At 31.3% G+C, this 15,429-nt stretch overlaps 1 protein-coding gene across 2 annotated transcripts; it reads right to left on the bottom strand.

The window, feature by feature from the left end:
- Nucleotides 1-306: 306 nt before the first annotated feature.
- LOC149735694 (uncharacterized) lies at nt 307-15,365 on the bottom strand. 2 transcript variants are annotated; one of them, XM_089879171.1, is made up of 18 exons: nt 15,129-15,365; nt 14,176-14,286; nt 13,709-13,850; nt 13,372-13,478; nt 12,885-13,048; nt 11,270-11,423; nt 10,583-10,753; nt 7,021-7,182; nt 5,934-6,131; nt 5,258-5,348; nt 4,727-4,770; nt 3,993-4,122; nt 3,330-3,620; nt 2,528-2,641; nt 1,956-2,104; nt 1,558-1,791; nt 1,147-1,307; nt 307-1,068 (listed from the first exon to the last, which is right to left on the bottom strand). In XM_089879171.1, the coding sequence occupies exons 1-17, from the start codon at nt 15,258-15,260 to the stop codon at nt 1,173-1,175; spliced, it is 2,529 nt and encodes an 842-aa protein (XP_089735297.1). In that variant the 5' UTR covers nt 15,261-15,365; the 3' UTR covers nt 307-1,068; nt 1,147-1,172. The 2 variants fall into 2 exon arrangements, with proteins under 2 accessions (XP_089735297.1, XP_089735296.1); XM_089879170.1 differs by having other exon boundaries at nt 1,151-1,307.
- Between the last annotated feature and the right edge of the window lie 64 nt (nt 15,366-15,429).

Below are 15,429 nucleotides of genomic sequence, written 5' to 3'. Positions count from 1 at the left end.
TAAAATAATCAGTTATGTATGTCAGAGACAAAAAATGTCCATGTTACGCATTAAATGTTTGCGAGATATTAAATGTTTATGGTGAACATACAATGCGATCGAGTAAAATATCAAAATATATCATGTATAAAATGGTATTTAAAATATTTGGTAACTCCACTAAATGTTACCAAGTGATTTAAAATGCAAAAAAAAATTGCAGCAAATGGACAGAATCACTTTAAATTCTCTTTGATCAACATACAATGTCCGCAAGTGACTAAAAACGTCTAAAAAACAAAAATTGTAGCAAATAGACAAAACCACTTTACTTTTGGCAATGGATGATGATTTTATTGCAAAATTTCAACTGAACAGACAAGTGAGATACAAGCCACCAAGCAAGATCACTTTTTAACATTGTTACTAGTTCATATAAGATTGTTGACATAACAATAGCAATTGTGATGATAAAATATTTAGACTCAAAAAAGATGCCATCGGTAAAATGGTAGAAAAATATTTCGTCGGGTAAAAGCTTTCTCAAAATGTGAAAAAAATGTCTTGGATTTTTAAGCCAGGTAGTTGCATTTGGAGTCTTGAAAATTGAGATCTGATGTTTTCTTTACTTTAAAATCTCAAGAAAGCAAAGTGGAAGAGAGTAGCGTACAATAAAGTAAAGATATAGATTATAATCGATTTAAAATAAGAAATATATAAACAACAGCGCAATTACATCACTGAAAATTCGGGCCACGGCAATTTTTAAACGAGAATTCCACATTCTGTGCTATGTGGTGTATATATGCTGTACTCCAAGTCAGGACATGACGTAACTTTTTATGTGTCTGCTAAAATTGGATAGAGGGACTGTAATATTAAATATGAAAATGAATGCCAAATATGAATGACGTATAGGACAAAAATACTCCCGGATGTTTTTGTAGACAACTTGTTCTTTGGACCGTAAAGTTGTGCATAAAATTCATGCATCACTGATTCTCTCATATTTTGTACAAAAACCACATGGACGTGTGTGAGAATAAGCGAGGCAAGTTAAAGTTGGAAGCACTGCTGGCAATGTTTAATCTGGAAAAAAATTATATGGTCAACACTGTAATAAATTTTGTTAAACCATTTTTACCAGTGTTTCACAACCACTCTAACCTACTTTATCTTTCATTACATTATTTCTATGTTTGTTTGCTGAGCGCGATGGCAAGTTCGAGGTCGGCTTGTTCCTGAAGTTGCAACTTCTTCTTCCTATCCTCCTCTGCTTTTCTGCTCTCCTCCTGAGCCCATTTTAGCTGCTCCGCTTCTGATAGTCCCTGAAATGGAAGATCGCATAAAGAGGCAGAAAGAAAGTGAAAAAATCCCAAGTTAAAAATTTGGAAAAAATCAAAAGTTGAAACATTAAAACTGAATTTGATATCAAAAAATATACTCGGCTCAAAAAGTAAATATTACTTTATGCTGTCGCCAATTTTAACAATAGATATACAAAAAATACTTTTATATAACTAATCTATAAAATAAATTTCATACACTCAAACTACAGAATAAAATAATTCCACCTACTTTCTTTTGTGACATCTCTGCAGGCTTAGCTGGCCTGGGAGGAGCTTTTTTCTGCTCCGTTTTTGACTTTTCTGTCTTCATAGATGAAAAATCGGCCTCAAAAGCAGATTTTCCAAACCCCACAGAGGTAGCAGGGGGCGTGAACGAATCACCACCAAATGGGTCGCCCCCAACTGCTGGGGAACTCCCCCCACCAAAGGCTGAACCCCATGGATCAGTTGACCCCGATTTTGACTAAAAAAAGGTTATAATACATTTTTGTTATTTTCTAAATATTTTTTGTTTTTAGAAATATTTTTGTTTTTATTTGTATAAACGTAGGAACACTTCGAGTGAGTGAATAAATTAACAAAATGCCTTTGGTTACATGTAAAAAAGACTCATTTTTAGACTCTCACCTCAGTAGAAGTTGAAGTAGGGAAAGCACTGCTGAAGAAATCATCCTTACCAGTGCTGCCAGTTTCCGAAAATGCTGCAGCAAATGAACCAGAATCAAATGTAAGAGCAGCACTGGAAGATGACTTAGAACCAAGACCAGTAGAAGTATCTGAAAACAGTCGATAAATAAAATTGGAATTTCAGAATATCTTTTATATTTAGATGTCTATAAAACAAGCAGTGCAAAATGCATTGTAATGAATTATTGTATTAATGTATAAATGTATTTGTTTTATTTCAAGTGTGTTTTATGTTTTAATCTTATGCCTATGTTAAGTTACAGTGTGTGTGTTAATTGCCATTGGCGAATTCCTTGATTCTATTATTTTAATATTCCTGTGTTTTGCATGTTGCCGTTGATTGGTTAACACATGAAAAAGAAAACGCTGCAGTAAATTGCATTCGACAAATTTATTAATGAGGCTCCCTTTGTTTTACCACTATAAGTGTAAGTGCATTTTAACAATGCCAATCCAGATTTGGTTAAATTTTAAAAACATCAATGATTGTACATTAACATATAAATAGGTACCTGGTTTTTTAATTTGTTCATTTGTTGAAAAGACATCTGGTCCTGCAAATGGGTCGTGGGCAAATGAAGAAGCAGAAGATGAGACAGTCGTGTCAAATGCACTGCTTGTAGTGGCTGCATGAATACATGGGAACTTACAGGATATTCTGATATGTCAAAGTTATATATAACCAACAACAAATACAATATAATTACAAATTACTACACTAGAAACATGTTATATGCAGTGCTAAAATAAGATATAATTGAAGTTTCAAGTTTTCTATACTATTGTAAAAAAAGCCTTAAATAAATTTAAGTACGTTAAAGTGGCTTGCAAAATTGAATAGGCAGACCATATTGAATTGGTAAAAATAAAACATTAAATAAATTCTGATGTATTTTGATGGTTGGTATAACTTGAAATTGCATGATTTACGTTTCATGTTAAATGTAAATTCTGGGATATTCTATGTGGGTGAGGTCCTACAATGAGGCATGCCATGATACCTGAGATATAGGCCAGAGTTTGCCAAATACAATGCATTTTTCCACACCAAGAGCTCTTACACATAACTTAATTTTTTATTCTCTTTTTTGTCTTATTTGGTACTTGGTAGTATATAAAGAGTATTTACAGAATTATATATGAGGTAGCCCTGTGCTCTGAAAGAGCGCCAATTGTTTAAAACAGGATCAGGAAATATAAGAATAAGGTGCTAACGATAGCCTATCTTACCCCACAGCTGACAGCACTATTACTAAAAAGCTGCAGATCGGGTGTTTTTACAACAAATTTAACAATTAATTTGCTACAATTTACTTGCAAATGGATCTTGTCCGGCAAAAGGATCATTTTCTGCGACTTCCGAAGTTTTTGCAAAAGGGTCATCAGTTGGAGGTTCAGACGTCTTCCCAAAAGCCTCGGATGCAAAATCAAGTCCGGAGGTTTTAAAAGGATCGGATGCATTGGAGGAAGATGTTGCGTCGAGAGGACTTCCTGAGGATGCAAAAGGATCAGCTCCCGCGAAAGGATCCACGGATGCGGGAGGAGTTGCAGAGGAGAAGGGATCACTTCCTCCGAAAGGATCGCTCTCGGCAAATGGATCAGATGCTGGAGAAAAAAAAATTAAGTAATAATAATGATAAAAAATTTTTAAACTATTTTTAAATACATGAACCTATTCTGGACCACAGTGCACAGATAAATACAGATTACTCTCAAGATCAATATATCAGAGTGGGGGAGACAGGACGCCTTTAGCAAATAATATTCAAATACCCTAATCCTGTTTTCAATTATCAACGGGGTCGTAATTTTTTTTAATGTTCTTTATTTACTACCAAATATGACAAAAGAGAACGAAGAGGTGTCCCATTTTCCCCCAACCTACAATATATACTTAAAGTTCTATTTTGCACTTTATGTGTAGTTTTACAAACATTGCATAATTATATGATGCATATATAAGTACAAAGCACTTACATTTAAACGGGTCAGTGTTATTATCTTGTTTAAACAAATCCTCGTTGATATCTTTCTTTATATCATCAACTTTCTCCTGCATTGCCCCCATACTGAACACACTCTCACTGATTGCCATGTTGTTAAGGGACTAAAAAAAAATTGAATATTTTTTGTTTGTGCCAATTTCATTCACTTAAAAATTGAATATTTTTAAATGATTTTGATTTTTTTTTTATTTTGTTTTTAAATTTATGAAAAAATTTAAACTCGAAAAGAGCAAAAAGAGATTTTGGCTTCTATTTTATATGAGTGTACGGCAAGGCACGTCATGAAACCAGGAATGTAGGCAAGAATTTTATTAACCCAAAGATAATAGTTACATTTCATTGTACTGCTAGTGTTTCATGACAAACTAAATATGCGACACATGCTGTTTCTCCTCAAAACACAGTTACACAAGCTACCAATAAAGACTCAAATTCTCAATAGTCTATAATCACACTTTACAACCTGGTTAACAACAATAAACAACACATAATGACAAAACAAACTATACTTAGGCAGCTAAATTAGATTAAAGTCCTCTATACTATGGTAAATATTGTCCAACAAAATAAAATTTATGTATGTTAAGGTGGTTTGCAAATTTAAATATACAAATCACATTGAATTAATTAACAAACATAACAACACTTTAGAAGTGTATCAAAGGTTTTTTTTTAAAAGTTGATACAATGAAGACATATACTTACTGTTGACGTAAAGGCGTCAAAGGAGAAATCTGAATTCGATTCACCTGATTGTGATATGAGAATATTATTGGTACTTATAGTTCAGTGGTAAAAATACTATATAATACTGTGGGGTAAGATGGATACTGTCAGTTAGCATATAATATTCTATATTTTCTAATTATATTTTAAACAATAAACAACACTCTTTAGGCAAAAATGGAACTTTAAAAGAGAATGATAATAGGGACCATCTTAATTCCTAACCCAACCTAATATATGTTTAAAAAAAACACATATTTGGTCAAATGTATTCAATAAGGCAACAACGCTAGAGCTAGCATTACTAGTCCCAATTTGAAATTACTTATGAAATAAATATTTGGGCAAAAATGTCTATTAGCCCTCTACGATATCATTGCAAAAAAATTTTAAGTTAAATTTTAATGCAAACATGACAGTCAGAAAAATGTACTATATGATTGCAAAAAACAGCAAGAAAATTATAATTTTGGCAACAAAGTTAAAATACAAAAGTAAAAAAAAACTTACTTTTCAAAGCAACAACAGCTTTATCATATTGTTCAATGTTGGATTCAACACTTTTCTGTTGTTCTTGTAATTTCTGAATCTGTCCCTGTACCTAATAAAACATAATAACATAAATATGTGGTTTCAATTTTCAAATTAAGTTAAAATGTTGTTAATAGGATACTTTCTATCGAAGAGTAATTTTACGAACTTAAGCATAAAAAATAACAGCGCCTGTAACAAATAAGAATCAAATATAAATTACATTATTGAATGGTGTATACAGTATATACATATATACACTGTTTGAATTGTTTTTTTTTAAATGAATAACAATCTTGACAACCTATAAGTGACCGCTTGGTTGGAGTAATAACATGTGTATTGCCCAAGCACACTAGGGCAATGGTAGCAGCATTAAGCTTTGAACCCACTAACCTTTGATTACAATGTGATTGTTTTAACCACTGTGCCACAGCACAAGGTATTTGAACTATAGTGCCCTTAACCTTTATCATGGTCACACAATGTCCAAACTAAGCAGCGAATTTTAATTTTTAAAAGGATTTTTTACGTAATGAATGTTTTAGGTCTTTTTTATCAAACAATACATTGTTTTCAAAAAATGTAAAAAAGTTTTGTAAAAAGATATTAACCATGTACATCCCTGGCCCTAACCAAACAAAACAACATCCACCTTCTTGATTTCAGTTTGAGCTTCCTCCAGTGAGCGATCCACGCCCATCTGTCTCTGCTTCCCCGCCTCCAACCTCTGCTCCAACTGTGTCTCCTCATTTTTCATCTTGGCAAGTTCATCCCTCACTCTTCTCAGCTCGACCTCTTGCTGACCAACGGAGGCTTCTTGTGCGGAGATCTTGGCACGTAAGCTCTTGATCTACAAATATATATTGTCAATCTTTTTTTACTTTTACTTAACAAGAGTTAAATGCTATATTTTTTAGTTTATAAATTGTTTTAAACAGACTATGTTAAATTTAAAAATGTTTCTTACAAACATGAGTTGTTTGCTTTTTTGAACTTATTTTTTTCAAACTGTATTTTATGCGATTGTTTTAATTTATTTTTTCTACTAATATAAATGTATGATAATCTATATGTGTGAAGTCCTCTGGCATTTCATTGAAACAAGAATTTAGGTCAGAGTTTGTGCTATATCTCATATCTTTGTCAGTTGTAAACTTGTGGGTTAATGAGTTTAAATAACAAGAAAGTGCCAAAATTAGCTAAAAATGGTTTCTTAATGTAAAAAATGTTAACTTTTGCACCAACGTTTTGTCTGTAATTCAGCAAGACACCACGAGGTAGTAGAATAAAACTTAAAGCTTATTTTCCAGTCATTAGAAGCAAGTTTTAATAACTTTTGTAGTTGTGCTAACTAGTTTACACAAGAACGGATTAAACAGAGATATTCAACACTTGTTTGTTCATCGCAAATATGGTTAGCTCTAACATTTCAAACTGAAAACATAGTCCAACAGTTACACACAAAGTTTCTCTACAAAACAATTCAACATAAAAACATGTACGGTAATTTAACAAGATTTTATCCAGATGTATATATATAATTTTTTCATCTAAAAAATCTAAGAACACCACTCAAAATTACCTGTTTAAAACTGAAAATCTGCAACATATACATTAAATAGATACTTAAATAAAATTTACTAAAAAAAATAAATGCAATATTTTAGCACTTAAAAAATTCAAAAAAAAAAAAAACTGCATATTCTTTTGACGTAAACATAAATTTCAAAAAATCTCACGTTTTCAGTTTCTTCTTGAACTTTTTGCTTCACATCAGACAGCATTGAATCGAGTTTGTTTTTTTGTTGGTCTAATTCGTCCAACCTCGTGTGTGCTTCTGATTTATCACATTCCAACTGCGCAAGTGAGCTGCTGTTGCGGTCTAAAGTGTCTTGCAACTCCTATATTAAAAAATGAATATATATATATATGCCTACACATATGACATATTAATATAATAAAAAAATAAAACATTTTGTTTTACGAGTGTCAAAATGCCTTTTTTCTAGATTTCGATTTCTTTAGACTTTAAAATACACTAAACTTCAGATATTAGGATTTAGGAACAGATCGAGTTGCCATTTTTGTTGAAATATTGAAATTTATGGCGCATTTTTAATATTTGTGCAAAATTTAGGAGTTTATTTAGTTTTAGCTGGCTGCTTATTTTACAATGCACTTAGCTGGAAAATTTTATGACTAAGATATATAACAATAAAATGGTCACTATTGTTATTACACCCTTTATGCTAAACACCACTACATTATAAACATGTTTTCTATGTAGTAGTATTAGTTTTGTTAACTAACAGCCTGTTTAAAATAAAAAACATTTTTATTATTATACTTTTGGTATTATTATCATTATGTGCGCCATCAAATATGTACGTTTTACTAAACTATAAAAAATAAGATCTATGGTAGTTGTTATCCAAACAAACAATAATTATAGGATTTATACATCAATTTTAGTTATATATATATATAAATAAACTAAGAATAACATATATAAAAAATATAACATCTATGGCAGTTATTAGTTAATATTCAAACAAACAATAATTTTAAGAAACTCTAATTTATACATCAGTTTGAGTAATTCAGTAATGTATACAAAAATTATTATACATATATACTTTTTAACAAGGAAAACATAATGGGTGTCAACGTGTGATATATTTGGTAACCACATACATATGTAACAACAAACAAACTTTTATTTCCAATATGCTTGTTTTAGATATTAAGTAAATAAAACATTTCAACAAGAGCAAGAAGCCACCATAGTTAATTAGTAAAACATGCTTTTCGATTCTCACAAATAAATGTAGATTATAAATAGATATCCTGATCATGAATTCTAATTTACCCGTACCGGTACTTTTCCACACACGTCACCCATTCCAAAAATCTGATGTTCTTACTCCATGGCCAAAAGAAAATCAAACTAAGCCCACTTTCTCACTAACTAATGCATTTTTTATGAGAAATTAAACTAATTTTTTGCCCTAAATCTATTTACCTATGCAGAGTAAAAGGTCTTCTGTTTGCTAAGAATGCACCTGTTACAGGAACATATAATTAAAAATGACTTATACACATTAAACGTTACACTTCCTAAATACCAAACTGTAAGAAAAAATTTCTCAGATTTATAAATCCAAACAACTGCCCCTACAAAGCAACTAAAATAGAAGAAAAAATAAACTCAATTTTCTCCCAAAACTGTTTCGCATCTTGCCAACTGTAAGCCTTACCCAATGAATGGTCCTAGCAGTGACATAGGACAGGAATAAACTGCACCACAGTCCATGCATAAATTATGAAGCTAAGCTAGATGGACGGTTTAGAATACCAAGCTTGTCTTTTTTTGGAATAATACAAATTACACAAAATAGTAACAAAAATATCTTAAGACTATGTATGTGTATATGCCTAGCCAATAATTTTTTTTTTTTAATGCTATATTTCTGTATATTTTTGTAAAAAGGAATATTATAAAAAAATGCGTGACCTCTTCTTAAAGGTTAAGCCTAGTATCATTACAAACAGGTATAGTAATTTTGTTAAGTACCAGAGACATTAAATTCAAGATAGGTTAATAAGACCCACACATAATCTAATCTCTGTTATTAGCATAAACAAGATCAACCAATGTGGTCATGTATGTGCCATTCATATAAGACACAATGTAAACAAACATTTGTAAAACCTTATGGAGATAATTACAAACATAAGATCTTAACAACAGCTGGCATGACCAGTCTTATTCTTTACACCGCAAGTTTGCAACTAACACAGATGTTTTATTGCAGCATGTTCTAAAATGGTGGTTTGCTGTTATTATGCAATAAATAATTTTGTCTGGAAACTATTACAATTTTGCTAGAGTGTTACATTACTACGGACTGAACGGACATGCTTATTAATATAAAACCTTGCATTTCCATAGGGAATTATTTTTACTAACTGCAAATGCTTGTTATTACTTACATAATATATATAGACACATACTTAACTATATACTAAAATATATAAAATGCCTAGCAACTCAATTTTCATTCAGGTTATATTATACGCATTCCGAGTTGGCTGAACTTAATTTCAGACTTAACTGAAACTTGCCTTTTTTTAATTTTTACACATCAACACATAGTATCAATCTCGTGGTATACAATGAAACTATAAATGTCACATAACAGTGCAAAAAACTTATATAGGCTATATATAAAGAAAATTAGCTACAATTTGCTATTATATAAGCATATTATATTACCACTTAACAGTATAGCCTATATTAGCTTAATTCATATTCTAATTTTACATAACCTCCTTTAGAATCTGGTATCTAGCCCAACAGGTAAAACCATTAATGGAACATAACAGTACACAGCAGAACTGGGTTAATCAATATAGAGCCTAATAGGAATTCTGCAATTAGATCTTTGGCCTTTCAATGCCTGTTACTGACCAATAGTAGCCAACCAAATGTATTGATTGTTGAATCAATAAAAAATGGCACAGAGATCACATATTTGTAAGACTGGGGACAAAGCATTATGACAAGACTTAAACAGCTAAAGTTTAGGAGTAATTACAGTAAGGTCTTGAGTTGTGTAAAAGTTGTAATTTAAATGCTAAAAATTTAGAACAAGATTTTTGAGCTAAACCAAAACAGAAGTGTGTACCAGAACAGTCTAACATTTTGTCTTGTGTGTAATACGTATTTTTGTTTAATTTTTGTTAGACCAATATAGTAAAACGTAACTCGTATTGTTTTTAACAGAATAAAACATCTTATTTTTTTACAGACAAAATGAAAAAAAGCGTTATCTGTTGGCTAGTAGTATGTCATAACTCATAACTACTATTTATACAAGTAGGATTGATTGAAGCTTTTGTTTAACAACATAGCATAGTTCAACCAGAATATTTAACTACTTTCATATTAAAGTCATAAAAATACCACGAAAATTTACAATGGAAGACTAAAGAAATAGTTTCATTTTTTCTATGTATGTACAAATAGGGCGAACAGGCGTCATTTTTTAATTTTTTTTTATTAAAGTGTAGGCCCTGGAGTGACATTGTTAATACGCAGTTTCACTCAGTTGTCAAACATAGAAAAAGCACATTAATTAAGGTGAATACCATATACTTTAGCTCAACTTGTTTATGTAAACACTTAACAGCACAGTAAAAGCTGTTTTAGGCAAACAGCTACAGTGCTAATACATCACCCGTTCAAAAAATACATTGATATATCTTGAAAAACATTAAATCCATGAAAGTAAGAAGTACCTGTACATCATGACTTGCAGTTCGAATGGCTGATTCTTTTTGTTGAATCTCGGCAGTTAGTGATTCTTTTTCGCGACGTAATTCCTCAATTTCTTGGTTCAATGCATCAAGCTCTCTCATGGCTGCAGAATCGCCAACTCCACTGCTGGCATCTGATAAACTGCCAGTGTCCTGTCAATTTAAAATTGTAAGTAACTGTAATGTCATAATGTTCTATTGGCTGAAATTTTTTTTTTATGGTATCTATATTATTAGTTATTATTTTTGGTAATTGGTTGTAAACTAAAATGTGTCTTATATATAGTAGGGTGGGGAAAGACGGGACACCTTTTCATTCTATTTTTTTGTCTTATTTGGAAGTAAACAAAGAAAATTCAAAGAATTATAAAACTGTAGCAACACAACTCGCATAGACCGTTGTTAATTGTTTAAAACACGATCAGGATATTTTAATATTATGTGCTAAAGGTGTTCCATCTTTCCTCACCCTACTACAGAATGCCTACATTACCTTACACTAGCAAACTATCAAATAAAAAGGGCGGCAAATTTTACCACAAAACCGCATATGAATACATTTGAATAGGCAAAACACACACAGAATTATGGAAAATTTTGAACTGTACAGTATGACAGTTAAACAGAAGTAGTATTTACAGTAGCATACAAAGTAAACAGCCGACTTGCCCCATATCCAGAATCCTGACTTGAAGGGTTTATCATCTCTGGTGTTAGTTGTGTGGGCAATTCAATGCCTTTAACTTTCTGTGATATTAAATGCATAGCAAGCACAAACTGGTCCTGAGTTAAACGGCCAACTTGGTTTTGATCACAAAGTCCCCTATGTGGAAAAAAAAAAGAAACGCCTTTTTTACTTGAACAAATTTAGGATCTATTGTTATATAAATTTGGTAAAATTTCTGATTGTTTTTTTCGAAGGGGGTAGGGAAGTGGTACTCTTTAGAAATTAAAAATTTAAACAACATTTTTTTGAGGTTACATCATCTAAAAAGGGACTTGAACAGAAGAAAGATACAATTAAACCGGTGTATTAAACATGTTTTTTTTTTGTATAAGAATGTTTTATTGGTATCATACGGTCAAGTATTAAAAATAACCTTGTAACCAGGTGTAGGAAATGTTACATAAGTTTAGTATTGACACATACACAGTACACACACATGGCAGATACAGTTCATTAGTTCAGGTGTTAGAGTATGAAGTATTGACAAATTGACAATCAGAACTCATACATCTAGGATCTGGATCTATCACAACTGATCACAATCATATGCAAAGCATCACACAACATTTGTTTACTGTAAACAATATATATACAAAGTACAAAAAATTAAAACCAGACAGTGTAATATGATACTAAACTAAATAAACTGAATAAAACAAAAGCTACAGTTCAAGGACAAACACAACAATTTCAACTCAGTTAAAATTAAATAAATTTTAAAAAATGAATGTGTTTTGAAATTTGAATGAAAATTTTAAACACAATAATAGCCTAGATATGTATGGTGAATAAGCATTATGTGTGCAAAGTACGGACTTATTTATGATTTATGTCATATGAGCTCATATTGTGTATGCATCATAATACGTTATAAAGCTGCTTATAGTATAATGATAATAATAAACCTATTATAAATCTTGTGGGTGGTTTTAAACAATTAGGTGATTGCTTTATTTCTTATTAAACAGCCTACCTGAATTTGGAAAGATATTATAGTTTCAATATATTTTGTATTGATGGAAAAAAGCAAAAAAGAAAGCGACTTTCACTTAAATAAACAAACATAATTTAATAGATATTGATATTTAATTACGATTTGGGGTAAATAGACTTTTTGGCTCCTCTGGTATAAAAGTTAATTTTGTTCGAACATTTTGTCTGCCAATCCTAAAACCCTCAGGAAAACTTGATAAATAACAGACAAAAACAAATAAAACTATTTTTTACACTGAATTCCTTTTCTTGAAGTTTCAAACATAACCATACACCACCAGATAACAATTAGAAGGCATTATAATTGAATAACGTGTTCTATAGATGGTAAAAATTGATAAAAAAACACAGATATTTACTTAAATAAACAAATATAGCTTAGAAGTATTCTGTTACACTGGGAAAACAAAACTACTCAATTTAAATTCTTATCTAAATTTTGATGTTTAATACTTAATATGCAGCTGTTTTTGGTTGAACCCTCATTTCAGTGCAAACTTCATTTCAGTGCTAACAGTTTGTAACATAACCCACCTAAACAACACATGATTTATTGTTACTTACCAGACATGCGCTAGAATAGGGTGTGATAAATTGCTTTGAAAGAACACGTCTCGTGCCGTAGCACCACCAATTAAACCATCAGGTTCACGTTTTTGTTGAAAAATCGCTGCAAATCTCGTTCGATCTGCCGGACTTACAACCCACTGTGGTGGTACTTGATTGCTCTGGTCATTTGGATTTTATTAGATAAATAAAACAATTGCAGGTCTCTTTTAACACAACATGCTAAAATTAGCACCTATAATTTTTCTTCATTTCTGTTTGTGAAATACAATAACACAAGTGATAATGAAAGTTCCCATGTGAACTGTGCTATGCATTTACCGTTTTTTTATAAGAAAAGTAATTTTTAGTATGAATACTTGTCCTATAATAAATATTAAAATAAAAAGAGCACAAAACTGAACCGCAAAAATTGCAATCCATTTTAATTAATAGCAGAAACGAAAAACATACTGTACAAGATCCATACAATTTTTTTCCATACCTGTGCAGCTGGAGTGTGTTTTGGTGATGCCGTGCTGGAAACACTCGCATGTCGACTAACACTAGTAAGTGGGGAGGATGGCATTGGCGGCAACACTGATACTGCACCTGTAGATCAATTTTGGTGAGTAAGTGCAGGATGTCACCAAGGAAACAGCTAAACTCTCATGAGTTATTGAACAGTTGATTGATTTGCCATTATAAGCAAACTAAATTGAATAATAATTTTGTACAGCGGTGCAACTATACATACATACAGAAAACTTAGTTTGATTTTTTTTAATTAGGCAATAAAAGTTTTATTTACCACATAAAAAAAGAGTGTATAAATATAATACCTGGTAAAACTTTCTCCTTATGGCCCAATGTAGAAGGTGTAAGGATTGATGAAAAACTTCGCTTGGATGGCGGGATGAGATTGTTTGGTAGAATGGTGGGAACTGCTTCTTTGTCTATAGCTCTGTACACTAAGTACATGGCCTATACACACAAAGTAATGTTTGTAAAGATTAACCCGGCAGAGGTATTTGGTAAGGTAATAAAACAAAGTTATGGGTGGGGTCACAGTGATGTCTGCCCTCTGCCCATAAATACTTTTTGCAGCATGACAAAGTTTGACCTAATTTTTAGGCATTGTCCTAGTACAATATATTTAACAGAGTAATATATATTTATATATGAATTGAAATATGCATGGGTGTTCACAAAATTAACCCTAAAAATGTACAGTTCACCAAAAATATTCTACAAGAAGAGCCTAGTAGACTAATTTGAAACTAAATTATATTTTAAATGTTTAACTCACCACACAAAACTCATCTTTATCAAGGAAACCATCTTTATTTATGTCGGATAATTCCCAAACTCTGCCAAGAACATCCACGGGGAGTTTTGAGTTCATTAACACTGGTCGTACCTTGAACAAGAACGTTATTTACAGAACACTAACAACAAATTCTTTACATTCTATTCTATATATATGGGTGAGGTTCCACAGCCAGGCATGCTATGGATACTAGGATTTAAACAAGAGTAGCCTGTTATCCCAATAACTTTTCCATGTTCTTTTTAGCATTTGTAAGCTATATTATTAAAAATAATCCTCGTCTCTCTATATGACACATATCAGATATCATGAATCATGATATGGGTTTGAACTCAATTTAAACATGTTGTTCATGCAATGTAAAGAATAAGAACTATTTTTTTGAGTGATAAAAAAATTGAAATATAAAATGGTAACACGACCAAGACAAAATACAGACAGCCGTCTACTTTAGAATATGATTATGTAATGGTATTTTTTTGCTGGTTGCAGACTTGTAGTTTCAACTCACTTTTAATATAGGTTGAAATTAAGAGTCTGATACTCTTATTGAACCTAATGCACTCTACAGGTTCTGCATGTACTGCACATTATTATATAAAAATATAGAAAAGGATGCAATTTAAAAATAAAAGAAGAAATGAGCATAAATTAAATGAGTGCTTTTATAAATTACTATGCGTTTGTGTATGTGCCAAACAGATTAGAAAAATTGGTTCGTGGGAGAATTTCTTAAAAATCAAGATAAATTTTGAAAAAAATACCACTAGTAGCTGTATTAACCTCTTATTAATAAACATTTAACAAAAACAAAGCCATTCATTTATTAAAATGTTCTAATCTTGTATGTGTGTTGAATTAAATTTGATAAAAAAATATATATATATATATATATATATATATATATATATAAGAATAAAACCAGAATTAACCTTGTCCCCTGAAAGCTTTCCACTGACAGGTCCAAGACTTTCGAATATTTTTTCATATTTCGATTTTTCTGTTCCTTGAATAAGCCAGGAGTCAGGAGCCGGTAGAGTGAGACTGCTTAGATCCAATGACATGATATCTTGTTAAAATGCTTTCATGTAGTATATACAGTTATATGACTGTACTTAAAATATCATGATTCACTTAAACAAAACCTGAAAAAGAAACTTAATATGCAAAATGTGCATTTTGCTAACCACTAACCCCTAACTCCTATAACCACTAACCCCCTAACCATCAACA

Source organism: Ciona robusta, chromosome 5, assembly GCF_009617815.1.
Source record: "Ciona robusta chromosome 5, ASM961781v2".
Classification (NCBI taxonomy): domain Eukaryota; kingdom Metazoa; phylum Chordata; class Ascidiacea; order Phlebobranchia; family Cionidae; genus Ciona; species Ciona robusta.
This window is presented reverse-complemented; position numbering and strand designations above follow the sequence as displayed.

Bases quoted from the DNA above. Each gene is read 5' to 3' on its own strand.
- LOC149735694 (XM_089879171.1), bottom strand. From the start codon at position 15,260: ATGTCATTGGATCTAAGCAGTCTCACTCTACCGGCTCCTGACTCCTGG. The intron at 13,479-13,708 runs GTATTATATTTA...ATTGATCTACAG, and splicing joins TAAGGAGAAAGTTTTACCAG to GTGCAGTATCAGTGTTGCCG. The intron at 6,132-7,020 runs GTGAGATTTTTT...ATATATTTGTAG, and splicing joins TTCAAGAAGAAACTGAAAAC to ATCAAGAGCTTACGTGCCAA.